The sequence below is a fragment of the Fonticula alba genome (genome assembly GCF_000388065.1).
Source record: "Fonticula alba strain ATCC 38817 unplaced genomic scaffold supercont2.3, whole genome shotgun sequence".
In the NCBI taxonomy this organism is placed as follows: domain Eukaryota; order Rotosphaerida; family Fonticulaceae; genus Fonticula; species Fonticula alba.
Window position 1 is genome coordinate 2,059,839 of NW_009242973.1, and position 19,094 is coordinate 2,078,932.

General features: G+C 67.6%; 5 protein-coding genes and 1 non-coding gene across 6 annotated transcripts in view; 3 read left to right on the forward strand and 3 right to left on the reverse strand.

The window, feature by feature from the left end:
• Positions 1-866: 866 nt before the first annotated feature.
• H696_02221 (hypothetical protein) lies at positions 867-3,279 on the reverse strand. Its single transcript, XM_009496122.1, has 6 exons — positions 2,960-3,279; positions 2,577-2,756; positions 2,094-2,393; positions 1,911-1,953; positions 1,620-1,826; positions 867-1,474 (listed from the first exon to the last, which is right to left on the reverse strand). The coding sequence occupies exons 1-6, from the start codon at positions 3,099-3,101 to the stop codon at positions 1,093-1,095; spliced, it is 1,254 nt and encodes a 417-aa protein (XP_009494397.1). The 5' UTR covers positions 3,102-3,279; the 3' UTR covers positions 867-1,092.
• Positions 3,280-4,010: 731 nt separating this feature from the next.
• H696_02222 (hypothetical protein) lies at positions 4,011-9,032 on the reverse strand (the record flags this gene model as incomplete). The annotated part of the gene is made up of 9 exons (XM_009496123.1): positions 4,011-5,114; positions 5,356-5,933; positions 6,209-6,612; positions 6,851-7,216; positions 7,309-7,463; positions 7,627-7,794; positions 8,201-8,253; positions 8,356-8,458; positions 8,630-9,032. The coding sequence occupies 9 exons, from the start codon at positions 9,030-9,032 to the stop codon at positions 4,168-4,170; spliced, it is 3,177 nt and encodes a 1,058-aa protein (XP_009494398.1). The 3' UTR covers positions 4,011-4,167.
• A 938-nt stretch (positions 9,033-9,970) lies between these two features.
• Positions 9,971-11,827, forward strand: H696_02223 (hypothetical protein; the record flags this gene model as incomplete). Its single annotated transcript, XM_009496124.1, has 4 exons — positions 9,971-10,780; positions 10,984-11,142; positions 11,291-11,350; positions 11,499-11,827. 4 exons carry the CDS (start codon positions 9,971-9,973, stop codon positions 11,724-11,726), a joined length of 1,257 nt encoding a protein of 418 aa, XP_009494399.1. The 3' UTR covers positions 11,727-11,827.
• Positions 11,828-12,077: 250 nt separating this feature from the next.
• On the reverse strand, positions 12,078-12,149 carry H696_02224. The gene has a single exon. It is a non-coding gene; the product is annotated as a tRNA-Pro (tRNA).
• Positions 12,150-12,376: 227 nt separating this feature from the next.
• On the forward strand, positions 12,377-16,720 carry H696_02225 (hypothetical protein). Its single transcript, XM_009496125.1, has 12 exons — positions 12,377-12,930; positions 13,054-13,242; positions 13,387-13,456; positions 13,590-13,708; positions 13,816-13,883; positions 13,974-14,075; positions 14,226-14,745; positions 14,889-15,198; positions 15,317-15,436; positions 15,580-15,845; positions 15,980-16,216; positions 16,409-16,720. The coding sequence occupies exons 1-12, from the start codon at positions 12,517-12,519 to the stop codon at positions 16,577-16,579; spliced, it is 2,586 nt and encodes an 861-aa protein (XP_009494400.1). The 5' UTR covers positions 12,377-12,516; the 3' UTR covers positions 16,580-16,720.
• Positions 16,721-17,535: 815 nt separating this feature from the next.
• The window catches only part of H696_02226 (hypothetical protein), a 9,155-nt gene continuing 7,596 nt past the window's right edge, over positions 17,536-19,094 (forward strand). Inside the window, exons 1-2 of the mRNA XM_009496126.1 lie at positions 17,536-18,036; positions 18,416-19,006. Coding sequence (XP_009494401.1) covers positions 17,848-18,036; positions 18,416-19,006 — 780 coding nt within the window. The 5' untranslated portion in view covers positions 17,536-17,847. The remainder of the gene's footprint in view (positions 18,037-18,415; positions 19,007-19,094) is intronic.

Sequence of the window (19,094 nt, forward strand, 5' to 3'; positions counted from 1 at the left end):
GGGGCTGGGGCCGCACACGCCGCCCCCCCCCCCCCGAGCCCTCGAACGGACGGGCCCGAGAGACCCGGGCGCGAGTCGAGGGGCAGGTGTGCGGCGCGAGGCCGGATCTCACGCAGCTCCCCGTGGCCGGGCGTTCGCGAGCGCGGCCCTGCGCGTTTGCCCACTCCGTCCGGGCTCGACGTCATCGAGGAGCGACCCCCGCGAGTCGGTGGGGCAAATGGCCATTCGGTTCGCTCGGGCGCGCCCCGGCATGAGGGGAGGGCGGGGCGGGGTTCGGCGCATTCCCTTCTCTGACTGCCGCGGCGAGTCGGCGCCCTGCTGCCAACAACACCGGGCGCTCGTTGTTGGTTATGTGCGGCCCGCTGCGCGGCCTCCGCCCGGTGGCGGCCCCGGCCACAACGCGCCCCAGCGCCACGCGCCCCGCCGCACCCCCTGCACCCCGTGGTAGGGCCAACCCCGGCCGGCGTACGCTGGCAATAGCTCTCCCGGAGTTCTTCCCGCCCTGCGCGGTCGCGCCCGCGCGCACTCGCCCCCGTCCCCGTCGGCTGGCGGGCAAATGGTTTCATGGCCCGGTCCAGCCGGGAAAAGCCCGCTCCCGCCTTCCCCCCGGCCCGCCGCAGGACCGTGTGCCCTTTTTTCTTTCCGCCGGCGCGCACGTACGCGCGCGCGCGCATTCGCGATAACCGCGCGCCGGAACCCCCACGGGGCGGCGGTCCAGGCGCCAGAATCCACGTTATCAAGTCACGCCTGGCGACTAATCACGCCATCGCACATTTCGATCAGCCCCTTGCCGGCCCGGGCGCGCCTCCGATACAGGCCACCCCTTCACGCCTGTCCGCCCCGGGCCGCTCTCGGTTGCACCTCCGTCTTTCAGTCACCCTCTGGCGTCTATTGGCCTCCCCGTCAACCTGGGCAATGCACGCACATGTGCGTGCGTGCGTGTGCGTGTGTGTGTGGGTGTGGGTGGGTGCGCGCAGCGAGGAGGCAAGAAGCCAGGGGAGGAGGGCCGAGTAGAGGTAAGTCCGCGCGCGGAGCGGGGGTCCGCGCACATGGGGCACGCTTGTCCTGTGCCCCGCGCCATTCCCCAGGGCCTCACTGCGCAGATGCATGAGTCGCATACTCCTCCGGGTGGAACAGGCGCAGGGTGTTGAGGAAGACCTGGTGCGCGAGGGCCCGCTCGGCGGCGTCCTTCTCCTCGTCCGACAGGAGCTGGTAGGCCTCCGGCCCATCCGGATGGCGGATGGCCGTGACAACCTCCAGGACCGGGTTCATGTGGACCAGCTCCACTCGATCGCGAACCACGGACAGCGGATGTGTGGCGGATTCCGGTCGGGTTTGGGGATAGTGGGAGCGAATCAAATGGTACCCCGCATGCGACCGACGAATCATGCACCAAGGGCCATCGGTTTCCAGCAGCAGCAGTTCAAGCGGAATGCGCCGCACCGTTTGGAGGTTGTCCTCGGTCTTGAGGGAGCTGTGTGTGCATGTGCGTGTGCGTGTGCGTGTGCGTTGGGGAACAGAGGCACGAGCAAACCCGAAGGCGAGAGGTCAGAGGGATCAATCGTCGGGGAAGAGGGAGAGTAGAAAGAACCGGATGGGCGGGGCCCCATCGCACGCACCAGCCATTCACGCCGAGGAAGAGCCCAAGCTCGATCAGCTGCTTGGCCTCCTCCCAAGACCCGGTGAAGGAATGGACCACACCGCCACCCGGGACCCGGTGGAGGTTCTGCTTCATGATCGAGAGGAAGTCATCGCAGGAGTTGCGGCTGTGAAGAAACATCGGCAGTCGATACTTTTCCGACAGGTCAAAGTGCCGCATGAAGACGCTGGCGTTTTCCCGGCCAAGGTAGTGAAAGAAGTGTCAGACACCCGGCCCATGCATCTTGGAGGGACTCACCCGGAGGACGCACTCCTTCTGGATGTTCTTGGTCGTGTGGCGCAGGCGATCGTAGTCTGCCATCGGCCCCGTAGGGGAGGGGGGGAGGGGGGGGGGGGGGGGGCATGGGGAAGCACATTCCCAAGTCAGCCGAGTGGCGAGCGTGGCGGAGGGACAGCGGCGAACAGGGAGGCGACAAGGGGAGAGACCCACGCACCAAGGCCACACTCGCCGACGGCGATGATCTTCCGGTGGGCTGGCAGGCCGTTTGCCAGAGAATGAGCCATTTGCTCCTGGTCCGCGGCCAGCAGGGCGTCCAAGGCGCGAAAGTAGTTGTTCATACGGGCATGGCCGCTCTCTTGCTCAATGCGCGCGTACGGGGCCAGCAGGCTGACATCGTAGTGCCCGGGAAACAGACCCTCGTAGGTCTCGGGCTTGCCCGAGCGCATGTCCGGCCGGGCGGCCACCGCATCTTTGGAGCTGCTTGGGTGCACGCCGGCCGTGGTCATCAGACGAGCTGGGCCAACATCGAGACAATGCATCAGAATACCAAGTCACATATGGAGGAGGTTCCCCCCGAGAAACCAGGAGAGTGACCGAGGAAGAGGTGTATGTGTGTGTGTGTGTGTGTGTGTGCGTGTGTGCGTGTCTGAGAGAGAGGGAGGGGGAGAGAGGGAGGGAGGAGGGCACGCGGACGCACGCTCGTCGACGCAAATGCGCAGCGAGGTCAGCAGATCGCGCAGACTGCCGGCCGTGGCATACGCCCGGTCGACGCCGGCGTCCCAGCCGCGTTGGAGCATCACCGGCAGGTCGCCCGGGCGCTGTTGGCGGCCTCGATTCATGCCGCGGTACTGCTGGTCGCAAAGATTGATACCAATGTCTGTTTCGCCCCCGCCAGCCCACCCAAAGACAGGCATTCGAGGCACAGGCGGGGAGGGGGGGAAGGAGGGATCGGCAAAAGGGAGGAAGGGCAGCCGAGACGCCGGGTGGTGTTAGACATGAAGTCGAGCGCCTGTGTGTGCGTGTCTTCGGCTGACACGCAAAGCCGTGCCGAGAGAATGAGCAGAGGCCCGAGACACGCACCAATCATCTTGATGCCCTGCTTGGCCGGGGGAAAGGGGAGGGACGACCGCAAGAGGGGGCTCGCTTGATCTGGCGCCTGGGTGGAATGGGTGCGCCCCCGGGGGGGCTGATCGGAAGCCGGGCCACAAGGACGACAGGACATGCTGCTTCGGAAGGCGGCCAGGGTGAACAGAGGCCCGTGACGGGAAACCTCGCGAAGGGACGGAAGGGCGAAAATATCGACGGCCAGGCGGATGCGGCTGCCGTTCAGTCGGGGAGACGGGCAGACCGGCGGAGGGAAATCAGGAGGAGCTGGGGGCTGCAAAAAAAGAGAGAAGCCGTGTGGATGATGCAGCACGGGACCTCCCCCCTGGAACAACGGCCCCTTTTGCCCGAGGGCTGACACATCCCCCTCCGCGCGCCTGGGCACTCGCGCCCACCCGGCGCCCGCACGCCGCTCCGTCGGCGGCGGCCTCGGCGCCGCCCGATCCTCCTGGGGGATCAGCCTGGCACCCTTGGCCGATGGCCCGGGCTGCCAACGGATCACGAATCCGCGCCGATCGCATCGTCGGCCCCGCTCCTCCTTCGCCCTGTCCCGGGTGTGGCCCCGGGTGCGGCCTCGGGTGCGGCCCCACCCACTGCCCCCCCCCCCCCCCCCCCGGGTCGCAACCGAGTCGGGCTCCGCTCGGGTCGGCTCCTGACAGCCATGGGCGGGAAGTTTGTTGAGCGTGTGTATTGTATGCGCCATACATGTTGCGGTTGTGGGTGGAATTGGGCACCGGAGCCGTTGCGTGTATGTTGCATCATCGCGAGAGCTGGCGGAAGATGCACGCTTCCATGCGCCCTGGCTCAGGCACCTGGGATAGTCTTGACGCTGCTGCTGCTGCTGCTGCTGCTGCTGTTCTTGTTGTTGTTTTTGTTGTTGCTGCTGCTGCTGCTGCTGCTGCTGCTGCTGCTCTTGTTCCTGTTGGTGGCGATGCTGTTATCCCCTTTTTGTGCCGTGCCCTTGGCCGGGAGGAGATACCGATGGACAAGGGGCGCGAGAGGAAGATGGGGGGGGGGGGGCGAGAGAGCGCCGCGAGATGCCGCTCTCGCCGGCCATCCTAGCAATGAACGGCCCGAGGCCCGAGGTGGGTGTCAGCGCGAGGGGCTGGCCCCCCTGGTGGCCCGATTCCTCTCCGCCCGGTGGACTTCCGGCCCATTGGCCGGCACGCCCCCTGGAGATCTCGCTACTCGCCCATGTCCACGTCCTCCTGGGTGGCGGTCGGCTCGGCCGTGGCAAGGAGGTGCTGCCCGCCCGCGGCAGCCGCGGAGGCGTTGCCCTGCCCGGCTCCGGGGGCCGGGGCTCCGCGCCAGGACTGGCCCGCTGGCCGAAGGTATTGCCCGTCGGCTGCCGTATCGGACACCGAGGAATCGGTCGAGCTGGAGGCGGCCACACCGCTGAAGGCCTGGTCATGCGGGCCCGGCTGCGACGAGCGGTCCACGCCCGGGCCCGGGGTGCTGCTGCCATCAGGCAGGGGCACGCCCGAGGCGAAGGTCGGCACACGCAGCGGGCCACTCCCGAGCGCCGGCTGCCCGAAGGGGCTGCCAGTCGAGCCGCTGCCCGGCATCCCCCCGCGGAAGGCCCCTCCCGCGGAGCCGACCTTGGTGGGATCCAAGTTTGGCCCCAGCCCGGGGGCGGATGCTGGGACCGACACGGCAGCGACCGCCGCCGCGGCCGCCGCCGGTGGTGCGGCCATCGCCGACGCGAAGAAATGCTTCGGCCCCGGGCCGATGCCCGAGCGCAGGGCCGCATCCACAAAGGCCAGGTCGCTCTTTTGCAGGGTGTTGTTCCAGGACAGGGCATTCCGGTCGCCGGCCCCGGCAGCCGGGGCTCCCGGGTCGGAGCGCCCGCCGGCCGGGGCCGACTGAGCCCCGGCCGCCGCCGGCACCCCCGACGAGTCCCAAGCCATGTCGAAGGCCGACTGCCGGGTCAATTGATCCATGCCGGCTGGCCGGAACGGATCCACGAAGGGGAACCCCTGGCGGAAGACCAGCTTCGGGCTGTGCCCGGCTGGGGGGTTGTCGCTGTAGGGCCAGCTGGCCGGGGCCGGTCCCTCGATGATCATCTTCTCACAGACTCGCGCCTGCCGGGCCATGAGCTCCAGGTGCGGGCGAATGGGAAACCGGGAGTAGTCTAGGGGGTTCCCGTGCCCGAGGGGGGGGGGGGGACGCGCATGGGTCGGCACATTGCGGCGGACATGTGCATGTGCACAAGTGGCCACAGGCAGGGACATGTGTGTGTATGTCAAAGGACACACATGGGTGCGTGCATGTGCGTGCGTGAGTTAGAGGGCTCCACGGCGAGAAGGTGCATCAGCATGGCGACATGGGCAACCCGACGGGCCACCGCGGGGGAGGGGGAGGAATGCACGCACGCAGCAGCGCCGCATTCACCAGGGCCGCCACACGGGCACACTCACTGGTGACGCGATTGAAGCCGGGCTCCCCTTCCACAGCCCAGATGTCCTGGACGTGTGTCGGGGCCAGCAGCGGCCAGGGGGGATACCGATGCGTGGGGATGGGTCCGCCGGATGCGTGGTCCGCGTCGCTGGGCGGCTGGGCCGGCCCTTCGACCGACCAGTCCCCCGGCTGGGGGGCATGCAGCGCCTCGGGGGCCATCCCGTCCGACGGGTGGGCCCCCTCGCCGAAGGACCGGCCCAAATAGGCCAGCAGACTGAACAGCCGATTGACATGCAGGAAGGCATGGCGATCCGACACCAGCAGGTCCTGGCTGTCATGGTTGAGCTTCTGCCCATAGTAGAGGGCCGCCGTGAGGTCGGGGAAGTTTTCCTGGCTGCAGGAGGGCCGCCACGAGCCCGGGCCCATCTCGGCGATGCGCCGGTGGATGTCCTCCGGCAGAGGGACACTCAGGTCGAAGATCTCCACCGGGGCCAGGGACCCGCCGCGCAGGTACCGTCGAACGTAGTCCAGAGCCAGAAGACGGAACTTGAGCCTGCTCCGCGGCCGGGGGGCGGGACACAGAGCAGCGGCCCAGCAGGCAGACAAGCGCCAGCGAGCGTGACAGCATGCACAAACACACAGGCGCACATGCACGGCAGCCGCGCCCGGGCCCCATATGGTCCGGGGTCACATGCGGTCAGTGGACCTGGCAGCGAGGCAAGGCGCCCGAGCACTCCTGGAGCAGAGCACTCCCCCCCCCCCCCCCCCCCCCCACCGGCCCGCTGGGCGAGTGTCAAACACGGCCCTGCCGCGGGGGCCTCCACGCACCTTGGATCCATGAGGACAGCTTCGGCGGCGCTGATGCTACCGGCCTTGGGGGGCCCGGCCGAGGTGCCGCCATCACCCGCCAGCCGGGGGGACGCCTCCCCGGCGTGGGTCTTCAGCTGGCGCAAAATGACCATCGCCTCGGCAGGGTACCCGGCGCAGATGAGGCGATTGACGGTCCGGTGGATGCGGGCCACTTCCATCTGCCCGCGCAGGCGTTCCAGATCGTGGGCCATTTGCAGCGGGACCGTGTGCCGCGGGGCGACCGGCGACCGGGGCTTCGGGCTGTCGGTGCTGCTTTCGGCGGGCGGCGGGCTCTCCGCGGCCAGGGGCTCCTGGCCCGGGCCGGAGGCCGGCTCTCCTTCGATGTTGTTGCTTAGCTCCGGGTAGGTCGACCGGAAGAAGGTCTGACATGGCAGCGGTCAGCAGGCGCGCGAGGGCCCCCCGGGTGGCAGGCCAGCCCGACGGAGGCCAAGCGACACGCCGCACAGGACCCACACTGGTGCGTCAGTCCCTCGGAAGCCATTGGCTGTGATGCCCCCCAGTGCCGGATTTGGCGCGCGTGCCCCACCGGGTGTTTTTGCATGAAGAGAAGCAGCTCCCTGCCCCGCCCCGCCCCCCCCCCCTCGTCGGGACTCCTCGCACCTCGGCCGCCTGATCCGCGCCGCGGTGGATCAGGTACCCCAGAACCAGGGACTGGGCTCCGACTTTCAACAGCCGAGCCTCGGTTTCGATGCGCTCGCCCGGACTGGGCAGGCTCTGGGGATTGCCCACCAGATGCTCGATGGAGGAGCCCCGGTCGCTGGCAGCCGCCTCGCGCGGGTGGGCCCCGGCCGAGCGCGCCTCGCCGGGCTCGGCTTGGCCCTTCCCCGGGCCATAGTCCTCCAGCGTGCGTGGCCGGTTCCGATAGATCCGGTCAAAGAGGCCGGCCAGCTGCTGCCCGGCGGTGCGTGGCTGCCCGGCCGGGTCCGGCCACACCTGCAGAATGGACCACACGCGTTCCTGCTCGGCCTGGGCTCGGTGGTGGAAAGGCGGCCTGGTCAGTCCGGCCAGCGAGCAGTGCCACCTCCCTCGCCCTCCCCACTCCCCTGTCGGAGACGCACCTTAACATGGGCGTCAATGTCGAAGACAAAGGGCCAGTTGCCGAAGTTGGCCACCACGCTATCCCCGGGCTGGGTGAACCCGACGGCGGGGGCCAAGAAAACCGACGCCGGGGGGCAGCCCCGGCCGTCGACATTACGGAAGTCGATTGGGCAGCCTACCATCGGGTCACCCGTCGTCCGAGGGGGCGAGGAACCAGGCGAGGCACGCGCGCACGCGCAGAGAAAGGCACAGTGAGTGAGGCGGCCCGCGAAAAGGCTGGTCCCGGGAGATCGCGGCTTCCCGCGCCCCCTCGGGCGGACATCAAGGCCCACACGCACCCAGGTATACGCCGTTCTTGGTGAAGAAAATCCGCCGCCGGCGGATATCATACCCGGCTCCAATCACATCGCCCACGCCGAAGCACGGCCCGAAGGTGGTGCCCGTGCTGCTTTGATTGTAGAAGTGCCCATTGTCGCTGTGGTAGCCGAAGGACTCGTTGACCCAGCCTGTGGCATGCGCCGCACGGGCCATTCAGGGCACATGGTCAGCCGGCCGGAGGGTCAGCAACTGCGCCAGGAGCCGACGCCGGGCATGTGCCCCATCGGCACCCCTCCCACCAACCCGCCTCCTGCGCTGGTGCCAGTCCTGCCTCGGCCCCTCTCTCCCCTCCCGGCGCATGAAAGGCAAGTGCTGGTCGGCTGCGGTGGGGCGCTCCCGTAGCACTGGAAGTGCCAGCTCCGCAAGGGGTCCCGGGCCTGCGCTTCCTTTGCGTGCAGACCCGGGATGCCCCGGGGCACGAACCGCCGGGCCGGGCCACCACGTGCAATGATGTTCGCTGATGCGGGCCAACAACTGGGCCAAAGGAATGGAGTGCACACAGCGGGTCCTCCAGACACCGAAGGCATGACGCACCTGGGAGACTTTGTTGCACGCACTTGTGCGAAGAGTAGCCGACACAAGTGGCCCTGGGGGTGGGGGCACGAGGCGGCGCACAAAGGACAGCATGTCAGTGTCCACCGGGGAGGGGCCCGAAGGAAAGATGCTGTCCATGATGATGGTTTACATACCCGGCTCCCTCGCATTCGAGGACCATCACCTCGAAGTAGTAGATGCCGCAATAGAGCGGGACCGTGACATTGCTGCGAATGCTGCGCGGCTTGTTGTCGGCATCTGGCCATCGGGCCCGGCATGCACCAGCGCGGGGAGGGGGGGGGGATCATTTCCCGATACAATGAGTGTGACCAGTGTCAGAATAGAAAGCAGAGGCCGAGAGAGAGAGACAGGCCGAGAGCCCGCAGGGCTATAGGTCCATGGTGGCAGGAAAGCGCTTGAGCCCCGCACCGGTCCCCATGGTGGCGCAAAGGCCACCCCAGTCGAGCTTGATGTTGGTGAAGGCCTGGTCGAAGGACCAGCTGGAGGGCAGGGTCTCCAGCAAGGCGGCCGGGTTGCAGTACCAGCGCTCGGCCGGCGGGTCGCCGGAATCCAGGTCCACGCTGTCGACGCTGGGCCCGACCAGGTCTTGGCTCAGGCCGGAGGGAGGGTTTTTGTCGCTGGCCGGCATGGCCAGCAGGTGCTGCAGGTACGACGGCGGGCTGGTCAGCCGAGGGAAGACCGACACCGCCATGTGGACCTTGCGCACGCGCTCGATGCGCTCACGTAGCTGTGCCGGGATCGCCGAGTCCTGGGGCGGCCGGGTCTGGGCATGCGACAGCCGTGTTGGCAGTCGGTGCGTCGGCCACGACATGCTTCAGTGTCGAGGGCTGCGGCGGGAGGTGCACCGGCGAGCAGGGCGACGGCGGGGGAATTAAGTTGTCCCGAAGGGGTTCGGGCAGCAAGAAGCACCTGCGGGCAGTCGCGTGGAAGGGCCAAACCAGCCCGGTGGTCACGGCGAAGGCGGGAGGCAGTGGCGAAAAGGCGACCGTTGCGCGGGCGAGGGAGTGCAGCAGACAAGAAAGGAATGGGCAATATTGCAGGGGGAGGAGAAGGGAGGGGGAAAATAGAGGGCGGAAGAGCCTGATGGAGGAGAAAGTACAACAAGGGCCCCGACGCAGTGGGGATGTTTTCTTTTGGCGGACGGCTCGGGGGGGGGGACACCAGTGTCCGGCTGGACTAACATGTGGGCTTCCCAGGGCCCGGCGCCTGGCCCGGCGCCTGTACAGGGGCCTCCCGCGGCGCGCCGCGAACCAGGACGCGTCGGCATGCCGGCTGTCGACGGCCAGAGCATGGGGCGCGTGCCGAGCCCCGCCCCGGGGGAGCGTGCGTCACGCCGGCCCCTGACACCGCGCCAGCACCTCGCAGTCGCCCCCTCGAGAAACATGCTTGGCCAGGGCATGGGGACGTTGTGCAGCAACGGCACGCGCCTCTCCATCCCCCGCTATACCCTCAATCGCCCGCCCGCCCGCCCGCCCGCCCCCGGTCCTGGCCCACAATGGAAAATGACAACAGATGTCGAGCGATCAGCCGCGCGGTGGCCATATCATGCCCGGGTCACATTATTCAATGAAGGTCACGCGCCGGTCGTGGATGGCTTTTTCCCGCGCCTCGGCGCGCGGCTCCTGCACGCTGCTCCCCGGCACACGGCCCACCTCCCCCCCACCTCCCCCCCCCCCTCCCATATACCCCTCCCCCACGCCTCTCCCGTCTCCGAAGCCTCTCCCCGTTACCCCTCCTTCGCCTGCCGAGATGAGCGACGACGATCGCCGGCGCCGGCGTCGCCGGCGCTCTCGCAGCCGCAGCCGCTCTCGCAGCCGGTCCCGGTCGCGCACCGAATCCTCGCATCGGCGGTCGTCCGGTCGCTCGCGCGATCTGTCGCCGCGAAACCGCTCACGCGATCGGGATTCCCGCCGAAGCCGTCGAAGCGACTCGTCCCGATCTTCTGCACGTCGACGCCGGTCTCGCTCTCGCTCTCGCTCTCGCTCTCGCTCTCGGGACCGTTCGCGCGATCGTCGCCGTGACCGCGATCGTGGCCGCGACCGCGATCGTGGCCGCGACCGCGATCGTGACCGTCGCCGGCGCTCCCGGTCCCGTTCCCCCTCGCCTGTGAGCGAGCGCCGCCAGCGTGCCAGCCCCCCTCCAGCCGAGCCCCTCTCCCCCATTCGGTTGCCGGCTCGCAGCAACACCCCCACCGACGATGGCCGGAATGGTAGTGCGACAATTGGCCCCGCGGTACCGGCCCACCTGGCCAACGCGGGTGCCGCTGCCTCTGCTGCTGCGCCCATTGGGCCACAGCTGCCGGCCGGGCTTGCTCCGCCCGGGGCGGCCATCGGCCCGGCCCGGCCGCCCGGGCCCCTTCCCCCGGGACCCATTGCCGGTGCCCCCGGTCCCGGACTCCATCACAGCGATTCCGATGACTCGGACGACTTTGGCCCGAGCATCACCTCGGCCATGACCTTCGACCAGGCCCAGCGCCATGTGAATGCCGCCACCATCGACTCTTTCAACTCGGTTTCTCAGGCGCAGCGCAGTCGCTTGGAGGCGGCCGCCGAGCCAGAGGTGCGTCCTTGGCATCTGCCTGTACTTTCGCCCCCTCCTTCCCCCGGAACACACACACATACACACACACACACACGCGCGCGCGCGCGCGCGCGCGCGTGCGCCCCATCGTGCAATGGGGCCGGGACATGCTCATGGCTCTGACGCTGACTTCTTGCTTGCTCTGGACACTTGCTCCTCTTCTCCGCGCGGTCACTCCGAAGGATGATGGCTCCACCAAGCGTGAAGAGTGGATGACCGTTCTGCCGGACATCAATCTCTTCGGACCGAGTCGTAAGCGCCTCGGGTCTGGCAACCCCAATGCTCTCGGCGACCGATCTGTCTGGACAGACACCCCGGCCGATGTGGCGCGCAAGCAGCAGGTACACCGGCCCACGATGTGCCCTCTCGTCTGTCCTGCCACACACACGCGCACACACACACACACACACACACTTCCTCTCCTCAGTCAGCTGTAGCTCCTCACATATTGCTGTTTGTCCACACACACACACACACACACACACACAGGAAAAGCTCCAAAAGAAGGACGACGAGCCAGTCCTCGTGACCCTCCAACGCCCGGCGCTGGTGCGTAGACATGCTCCGCCTCCTGCTCGCGCACCCGCACACCCGCGCACCCACACACCCGCACACCCGCGCACCACCATCGCCTGACCGTATCCCCGCCACTTGGCCGCCTGTGTCGGGGGCCACCCGCGCACATCCGCCCACACAGGCCCCGACTCCCCGAGCCGGGCCGTCTCTCATGGATAGCTACTTGAAGAGCTCCACTTACAGTGAGCGCAAGACCGAGGATGCCCAGTACCGGCCCTTCAACCCGCTGGTCGACATGGCCGAGCCGACGCAAAAAAGCGCCGCGCAAAAGAACAAGATGATCCGTAGTATCATGGGCGACGCGTATGGCCACGCCGGTGGCGGAATGTCTGGCTTCGAGCGCGGATGAGAGAGGCCGTTCCCTCCCCCCTTTCCCTGCCTCGCCTCGTTCACCTGTGGTCGACGCTCAAGAATACACCCTTTGATCGACTGGATGTCGTCCTGCCGTCATTTGTGCGTGCGTGTGCGTGTATGTGTGTGTGCGTGCGTGTGGCGGACCGGGCCTGTGATTTTTCCCAGCGGTTATCCCTCCCTTCACCTACACACACACACACATACATACACACTTGGCCGCGGTCAGGGGGGTAGATAGGCGACCATGTACAAATTCCAGTGCGACGCGGTCCCCCCCCCCCCCCCAGCAATCAGCCCTCAAAGACGACACACTCTAAAAAGGTGGCCAAAGACCACCAAAAAAACTGGGGAGCACCGGGAATCGAACTCGGGACCTCTCGCACCCGAAGCGAGAATCATACCACTAGACTATGCTCAAATGCGGTGGCAGTAAATGCGCACACATACCACTCCTCTCAAGTGCCCACGAATGTGCGCTCCTTCCGCCAGCATCAACCACGACCCCCCCCCCCCCCGAGGCGCTGGCACCGCGGCCCAGAAAGCCGAGGCAAACACTCGGGACAGGACACAGCGCCGAGAGGGACAAGTGGCCCCGGGCCCGGCAGCGATCCGAGCGACGCGTCGGGGCGCACATCTCCCTCTTCTCCCCTCCCCCCCCCCTCCCACCTCCCCTTCGTCCACCTTGTCTTCCTACACCTCCCGAAAAACAGTCCCGCCGTTTGTTGTTTGTTCGTTTGCTTTTTGCCCGGCCCTCCCACCCCCGCCGGCCCTCTCTGCGTCGCGCCATGAGCTCCTACGACGACAGCTCTTTCCTGGCCTCGCTCGAGGCCCCGGATGAGGATTTCGGCAGCATGTTCCAGGAAAAGCGCTCCTCGTCCTCCTCTTCTTCATCGCGGCGGTCCTCCAGTCGGTCGGCGATCAGCGGGCGCGAGGCCGGCACTTCCGACGGTCGCCGTCGCCGGTCTTCCGGGAGAAGTCGCACTGAGCGGCGCCGTCGATCTGGCTCCCCGAGCCGGCGCCGATCCGGCGGCCGGCGCCGATCCCGCTCTCCGAGCACCGACAGCGACGACGACAATGCGGCTGGGGGCTCCTCCTCGGATGAGGAGCCGCGGTCGCGCAAGCGCTCCCGACGCAGCGATCGCACGCACGACACCCGGGACCGGCATCGCCGCCGTCGCCGTCGATCTGGCCGGCTTTCGGTGCGCTCTACCACATGTGCCAGGGGGGGGCGGGGCCACGCTCCTCTCCTTCGTGCTCTCCCGCACATCTGACCGTCGCTTTATGCTGCTCCCCCATTGACACACACACACACACACACATAGACGGACAGTGAGGGCTCCGACTCCGACTCCGACTCGTCGTCAAGCGACTCGGACGACCGGCCGGCCATGACGCCGGCCAGTGCGGCCACCACGGCTGCGCCGCAGCCCGAGCGCGAGGACTGGATGAACATGTCAAGCTTCGGCGAGCGGTACCTTTTCTCGTCGAAGGTGGTCAGTGCTCGTGAGGAGGTGCGGCGCTTGTGTTGCGCGGTTGCGCCCCCCCCCCCTCCCCCCACGCGCGGCACTGCGTGATTAGCCGCCAGCCCGGGCTTCCCCCTCTAACCAGCCTGCCCCTCTTCCTCCTCCTCCTCCTCTCCTTTCATGTTCACGCAGTCGGCAAATGAACTCCGGAAGCATGTTGGCTTCGTGGACATGGGTGGATCGACCCTCCGGCCGCGTGCCCGTACGTTAGTGCTGGCCTCGAGCCACACACGCACCAGCGTTCGTCCCGGGCCCCGGGCGTCTGCGCGGGTGACAATATCTCCCCCTCTTGCCTGCGTGCACTGACACTCTGCTGCCTTCCGTTGGCCACATAGCCGCGCCGGTGGTTTCCGATGGCGGCCTTTCCTGGAAGCAGCGGAAGCTCGCCCGCGCTCGCGCTCGCGCTCAGGAGTCTGGCAGATCTCTGACCGAAGTATGGCTCGAGATGGGCGAAGTGCGTACACACCTGAGCAGGGCAGGGGAGAGGAAAATCCCCCACACATGCAGACATTCTCACCCCTTCTCTCTCTCCCTCTCTCCCGCACACGTGCCGCACGCCAGACCCCCGAGAGCCTTGAGGAGCTGACTGCTGGATCGGCGACTGGTCGGCCATCAGACGAGCAGCCAGGGTGCGCTTCGACACCTTCTTGCGCCTTCCTCTCTTTCTCTCTCTCTCTTCGTACAAGCCCCGGTTCTAACTCTCCCGTTGTTCCCTTTAGTGTGCGCGTCTCCGCCGGCGCCTCAGGCCCGCGGACCACCGCCAGGACCGACTACACCATGGCCATCAAGGACAAGCTGCTTGCTCCATCGGCCACCTCGCAGTGCGTCCAGACCCGCCACACGGCTCCCCATCCACTAGCACACATGCACAAGCATATTTCCCTCTCCTCTCCCCCCCCTCTCTCTCTCGCTCGCCCTTTGCCTGACCCTGCCCGTCCGAACGCCTCCATCACCTGCACGACAACACCCAGGGGCGGGTATGGCGGCTTCGCGCCGGATCTGATCGACGGGACAAACCAGCGCCGCGGCGACCACATTTTCGCTCCGGTCACGGCTCCGTTGTCGGTCTCCCCGCCGGGGAGCCCCGACCGGGGTGCCTCGCCCGCCGGGCCTGTGTCTTCGGCAAGCGAGTCCCGGGGCTCCGGGCCTGCCGCCTCGGGCGCTGTGGCCGGGCCAGCGGCCCCGGCTGCCGCGCCTGCCGCGCCTGCCGCGCCTGCTGCCCTGTCGGTCACTGAGCGCAATAAGCTGGCAGCACGCATTATGCGTGCGGAGATGAAGGGCGACCATGCATTGGCCCAGACATTGAAGGCCAAGCTGGATCCGGGCCCGGCTGCTGCCCCGGCCCGGGCCTCGGCCCCGGCTGCTGACAGCCACCAGCCGGAGGGAGACTCAAACGTGCGGGTCATTTCGGCACCGATGGCCGCGCTGGAGCGCCTGCGTCAGCAGGATGCCGCCTTTGTCCCGTCTCAGGTCCCCGGGCCGAATCGCCCAGTGCGCATCCCTCCCACGATCACCCCGCCCGGGCTTGCAGCCTGCATCTTGCTTCGACATTGTCGTCGAATGCTCTGACCCGCTCCTCCCCTCCCCCTCCCCTTCCCCTCCCCCTCCCCCTCCCTTCCTCCTCTTGTCTCAAGGTTGCCACGCATGATCGCCATGGGAACCGTGTTGCCTATGCTGGCGAGAACTCCGCCGAGTCGGATCTGTCGACTGATGAGCTGCTGCGCCGGGAGCGCCTCCTGGCGGCCGTTGCCCGGCAGTCCTCCTCCCGCGATACCGATTCCCCCGACGCGGAGTTCGCTCGGAACATTGCGCGGAACCGTCGGTACACCGACAACTTGGATTACCAGGACGACAATGCCGACCTCCTGGCTGTGGCGCCGCGGCGGGCCCGTGCCAAGGATCACGCAAAGGAGACGGAAAAGTCGCGCCAGCGTGCCATCTCCGGTGCGTCCCCCATCCATCCGCCCCGGCGCCGCTGTCAGCAGCCCCCTCTCTCTCTCTTTCTCACACACACACACACACACATGCATGCATGTGCGCACCTACGCACCTACGCACGTAGACCTTCAGCGCGAGGAGCGCCTGCATAACCGCTGCTGGTATTGCGTCGACAGCCCGCAGTACCGGCCGCACCTGACCATCTCGTCCGGCTTCCACGCGTACCTTGCGCTCCCCCGGCAGGGTGCGTTTGTATCTGCCCTGCCCCGGAAGCGCAGGCGAGCATCCTCCACCTTGGGGCCACTCGCTTCCGCCTGTCCTTTTTCTTTTTCTGACACACCTCGGACACACCGGCTCTCCCCTCCGCCCCCGGCCCTCTGAGAGCAGGCCAGCTGGCTCCGGGGCACTGCCTGCTGGTTCCCCGGGCTCATGTGCCCTCATCGTTGGCCCTGCAGGATGATGATGACTGTTTGGTGGAGCTGCGCAACTTCAAGAAGAGCCTGATCCAGGCATTCGCCGCGCGCGGACTCTCCTGCTTGTTTATCGAGCGCGGCGAGGGAACCACGGAGGAGGGCTCCCGTCGCCGCCATGGCATCATCGAGTGCATTCCTCTGCCCGAGGAGGCATATGATGAGGCGCCCATTTTCTTCAAGGTACGCCATGTGCCCACCCCTGGAGAAGGGCGCACTTCAGTCCTTCCCCGCTAACCATGATGCGCGATCACATCCCGTCCTTCCGGCTCTCCGGCTCTCCGGGTCTCCTCCCGCCGTCACTTTGCCCGAGATAGAAGGCCCTCCTGGAATCCGACGAGACCTGGTCTCAGCACCGGAAAGTCATCGACGTGAGGCCACGCTCGGCTTTCGTGGTCAACCAGGGCGAGCACGCCGGTGCGGCCCCCACCTCCTTCGGCCTCCGCCGTGCGGTTCCCCCGAATCTGCCCTTCTTCTTTGTCGAGTTCAGCCTCGACTCCGGCATGGCTCACATCATCGAGGACCGTTCGCGCTTTCCGGATGACTTTGGCTACGTGCGTGTAGGGTCTCCTCCTCTGTGCCGGGGATTCCCCCCCCCCCCCCCCCCACACACACACACACACACACACACACACACACACACACACACACACGCTTTTCGCCTCTTTCTTTGCCGAGGCTTCTGGGGAAAAGCGAGGCCCCGCTTACACGGCTCTCTCACCTGCTTCATCACCTTCCACCGACAGTCGGTTGTCGGGGGCTTGTTGGATATGGACGAATCGGAGTGGCGCCGGTCACGCCGGCGCCCGGACGAGGCATCGGCCGCCGCCGAAGCCCGGCGCATCGGGGACTTCCGTCAGATTTGGGCCCCGTACGACTGGACGCGGGCCCTCCAGGCACCACCAGGTGCCGGATAATGTGGCACCTCCCTCGTGCTCCGGGGCTCCCCCTTGCCCCTCCTCCCTTTGCTTTTTTCCTTCTTTTTTTTTCCTGCAACCGACCCACACTCGAAATACACCTAGGGCCATGCAGCTGTTATCACCCCCCCCCCCCCCCACTTGGCCTGGACCGGCTGAGCGGACCGAGGCGCGCCGGCTTGCCGGGGAGGGGCTGGCGGTGCGTGAGCCCGCCCCGCCCAAGTGGTGTTCGGTCCCTTCCCGCCCGCGCTCCGCCTCCTCCCCGTCCCCAGGTTCGAAGCGGCGTGAACACCACACGGCCGTCCCCAAGCGGGCCGGCTGCCTCCAATAGATATATTGCTATTCACCCGCTATCAGCGCTGGTCGCCGCCAACAGGAATGCACGAGCGCGCTCCCCACGCAATCGTGCTGTCCGTTGGTAGACGCGGTCACACGGACCTCGACGTGATCCTTTCGCCGCGGGTCGGCTTGGACACAAAAACAAATTGCCCGAGGACTACTATTCACGCAAAGGTGGATGCCTCTGTGCCCCGGCCCCCGGGCCACCACCGTACTTGCACAGCCGTACCCTGGCGCATCAGCCAATCTCCCCGTCCCCGGTGTCCTCGGCAGGGAGGCCCTAACACACAGCGAACGGACACACGTACAACCCTCTCTCGCTCCGCGGTGTGCCGGTGTTGTGCCGCGAGCCTCTCTGTTTTGGTGTGTTGCTCGGTCCTTCGCGGGCATCGGGCCCCACCGTCGGCTGCCGTAGCTGGGAGGTGCATGTGTGGCGGAAGGGGGGCTCCCCGGCCCGGGGGCGAGCGGGCGCGGACGGCTCGGGGGGAGGGGCGAGGGGGGAGGGGCGGGGGGCGAGGGGCGCAACCAAGCCGATCGACGAAGCTCTTTTCAGCCTGGCCGCCGCTCAATCGGCGCCAGGAATGACCATCCCTCTTCTCCCCCGCCCCCCCCCCCCTCCCCCCTCCCCCTTTTCTGTCGCGCGCCGCACCATCGTCTCATCCCGCGCACGCCGCTGCCACTGTTTCCTCCTCCACTTCCTCCCCCATCCTGACCTGACCCCTCTGTGCGGGGCTCATACACACGCCTTTACGCGCGTGTACACCCGTGGGAGGCCCCGCCCGGATTCTCATCCCCTCGGCTCCCAGCCGTGCCCGTTGCTCCTGTCCCTTTCGTGGCTCGAGGGCGGGGTTCACCATCGCGGCAGGCGCTGTGTGCTGAGCACCACCGGATAAGCCCCCGCTGCCTTCCAGCCACTGGTGCCGAGAATAATGACCTCCGGCGCGACATTCCCCCTCCATGTGACCCGACCGGATGAGCAGGGCCTCTACCGCCTGCCGGCCGTGGGCACCACCCCATACGATGCGCTGACCTCCCTGGTGTCGTGGCGCCCGGTGCGCGTCCGCCCACCGACCGACCTGTCCTCCTACGATGCGCCGTATCCCGGGGACAACCACTTGGTCCGTCTGGGCACCGTCACTCCTGCCCCTCCTTCCTTTTCTCCTCCCCCCCCCCCCCCCCCCCCCCCCCCCCCCCCCCCCCCCCCCCCCCCCCCCCCCCCCCCCCCCCCCGGAATGGGGTCACCCGTCCTACTTCACAGGGGCGTGCCTGCGGGCACCAGTGGCGCTGGGGTGGCCGGGGAGGGCGGGGCCCCCCCGGAGAGAAAGGCATCAAGGCGCAGACCCCACCGGTGCGCGCACTCCCCCCCCCTCCCCCCCTTCCCCCCCCCCCCCCCCCCCCCGCGCCCCTCGCCCGCGTGCCCGCCGCTCGTCCCCTGTGAATGCCTTGCCACCTGACACCCAGATGTGTTGCATACGCGTGCACCTGTGCGGGCCTCAGTTCATCATCCATGTCCAGCCTGAGCAGGCGCCCTTCCCTCACACGGACTGCGACCCGGCAGTTGGGGCATTCACCGTCCTGCATGTGGACCCGAATACCGGCCGGCCGGAGCGCATCCCGGCGCCAAGCCACTCGACCGGGTGTCCGCTTGGTGGCCAGACGGCCGAGGCGAGCGCCCCCGTCACCGGGCCCTGCTTCCTGTGTGTGGCTCTGGCCACCGGGCCGCGGTCCGGGCCGAGGACCACCCAGTCGGGCCAGTCGCTTGTCGAAGAGGAAGAGCAGGCCCTCCTCTGGGTGCGGGCTAGCTGCCTGGCCTTGCAATATCAATACGCGCGGGCGGACTTCCCGACACTGCTCCAGTACCCGGAGGTGGCCACGCTGCTTGGTGTGGGCGATTTGCTGGCCTCCGCCCCAGGGGCGGATCCCGACCAAAGTTGCACCCTCTGGCAGCTGTTCACCCTGTCCCTGCGGCTGAAGTTCTCAATCAAGCGGGTGTTCGCCGTTCTCGGGCTCTTCACTTCGGCCAGCATCTTTCCCCAGCCGGACATTGGTGTGCCGCTGGCCATGGCCCATGTGCTGGTGGCCATCAAGGTGCGTTCCCTGGTCCTCGCCACGGAGCGCGGGTATCTCCCGGGCCCTGCTGGTGGTCGTGTGTGTGTGTGTGTGTGCGGGGGGGGGG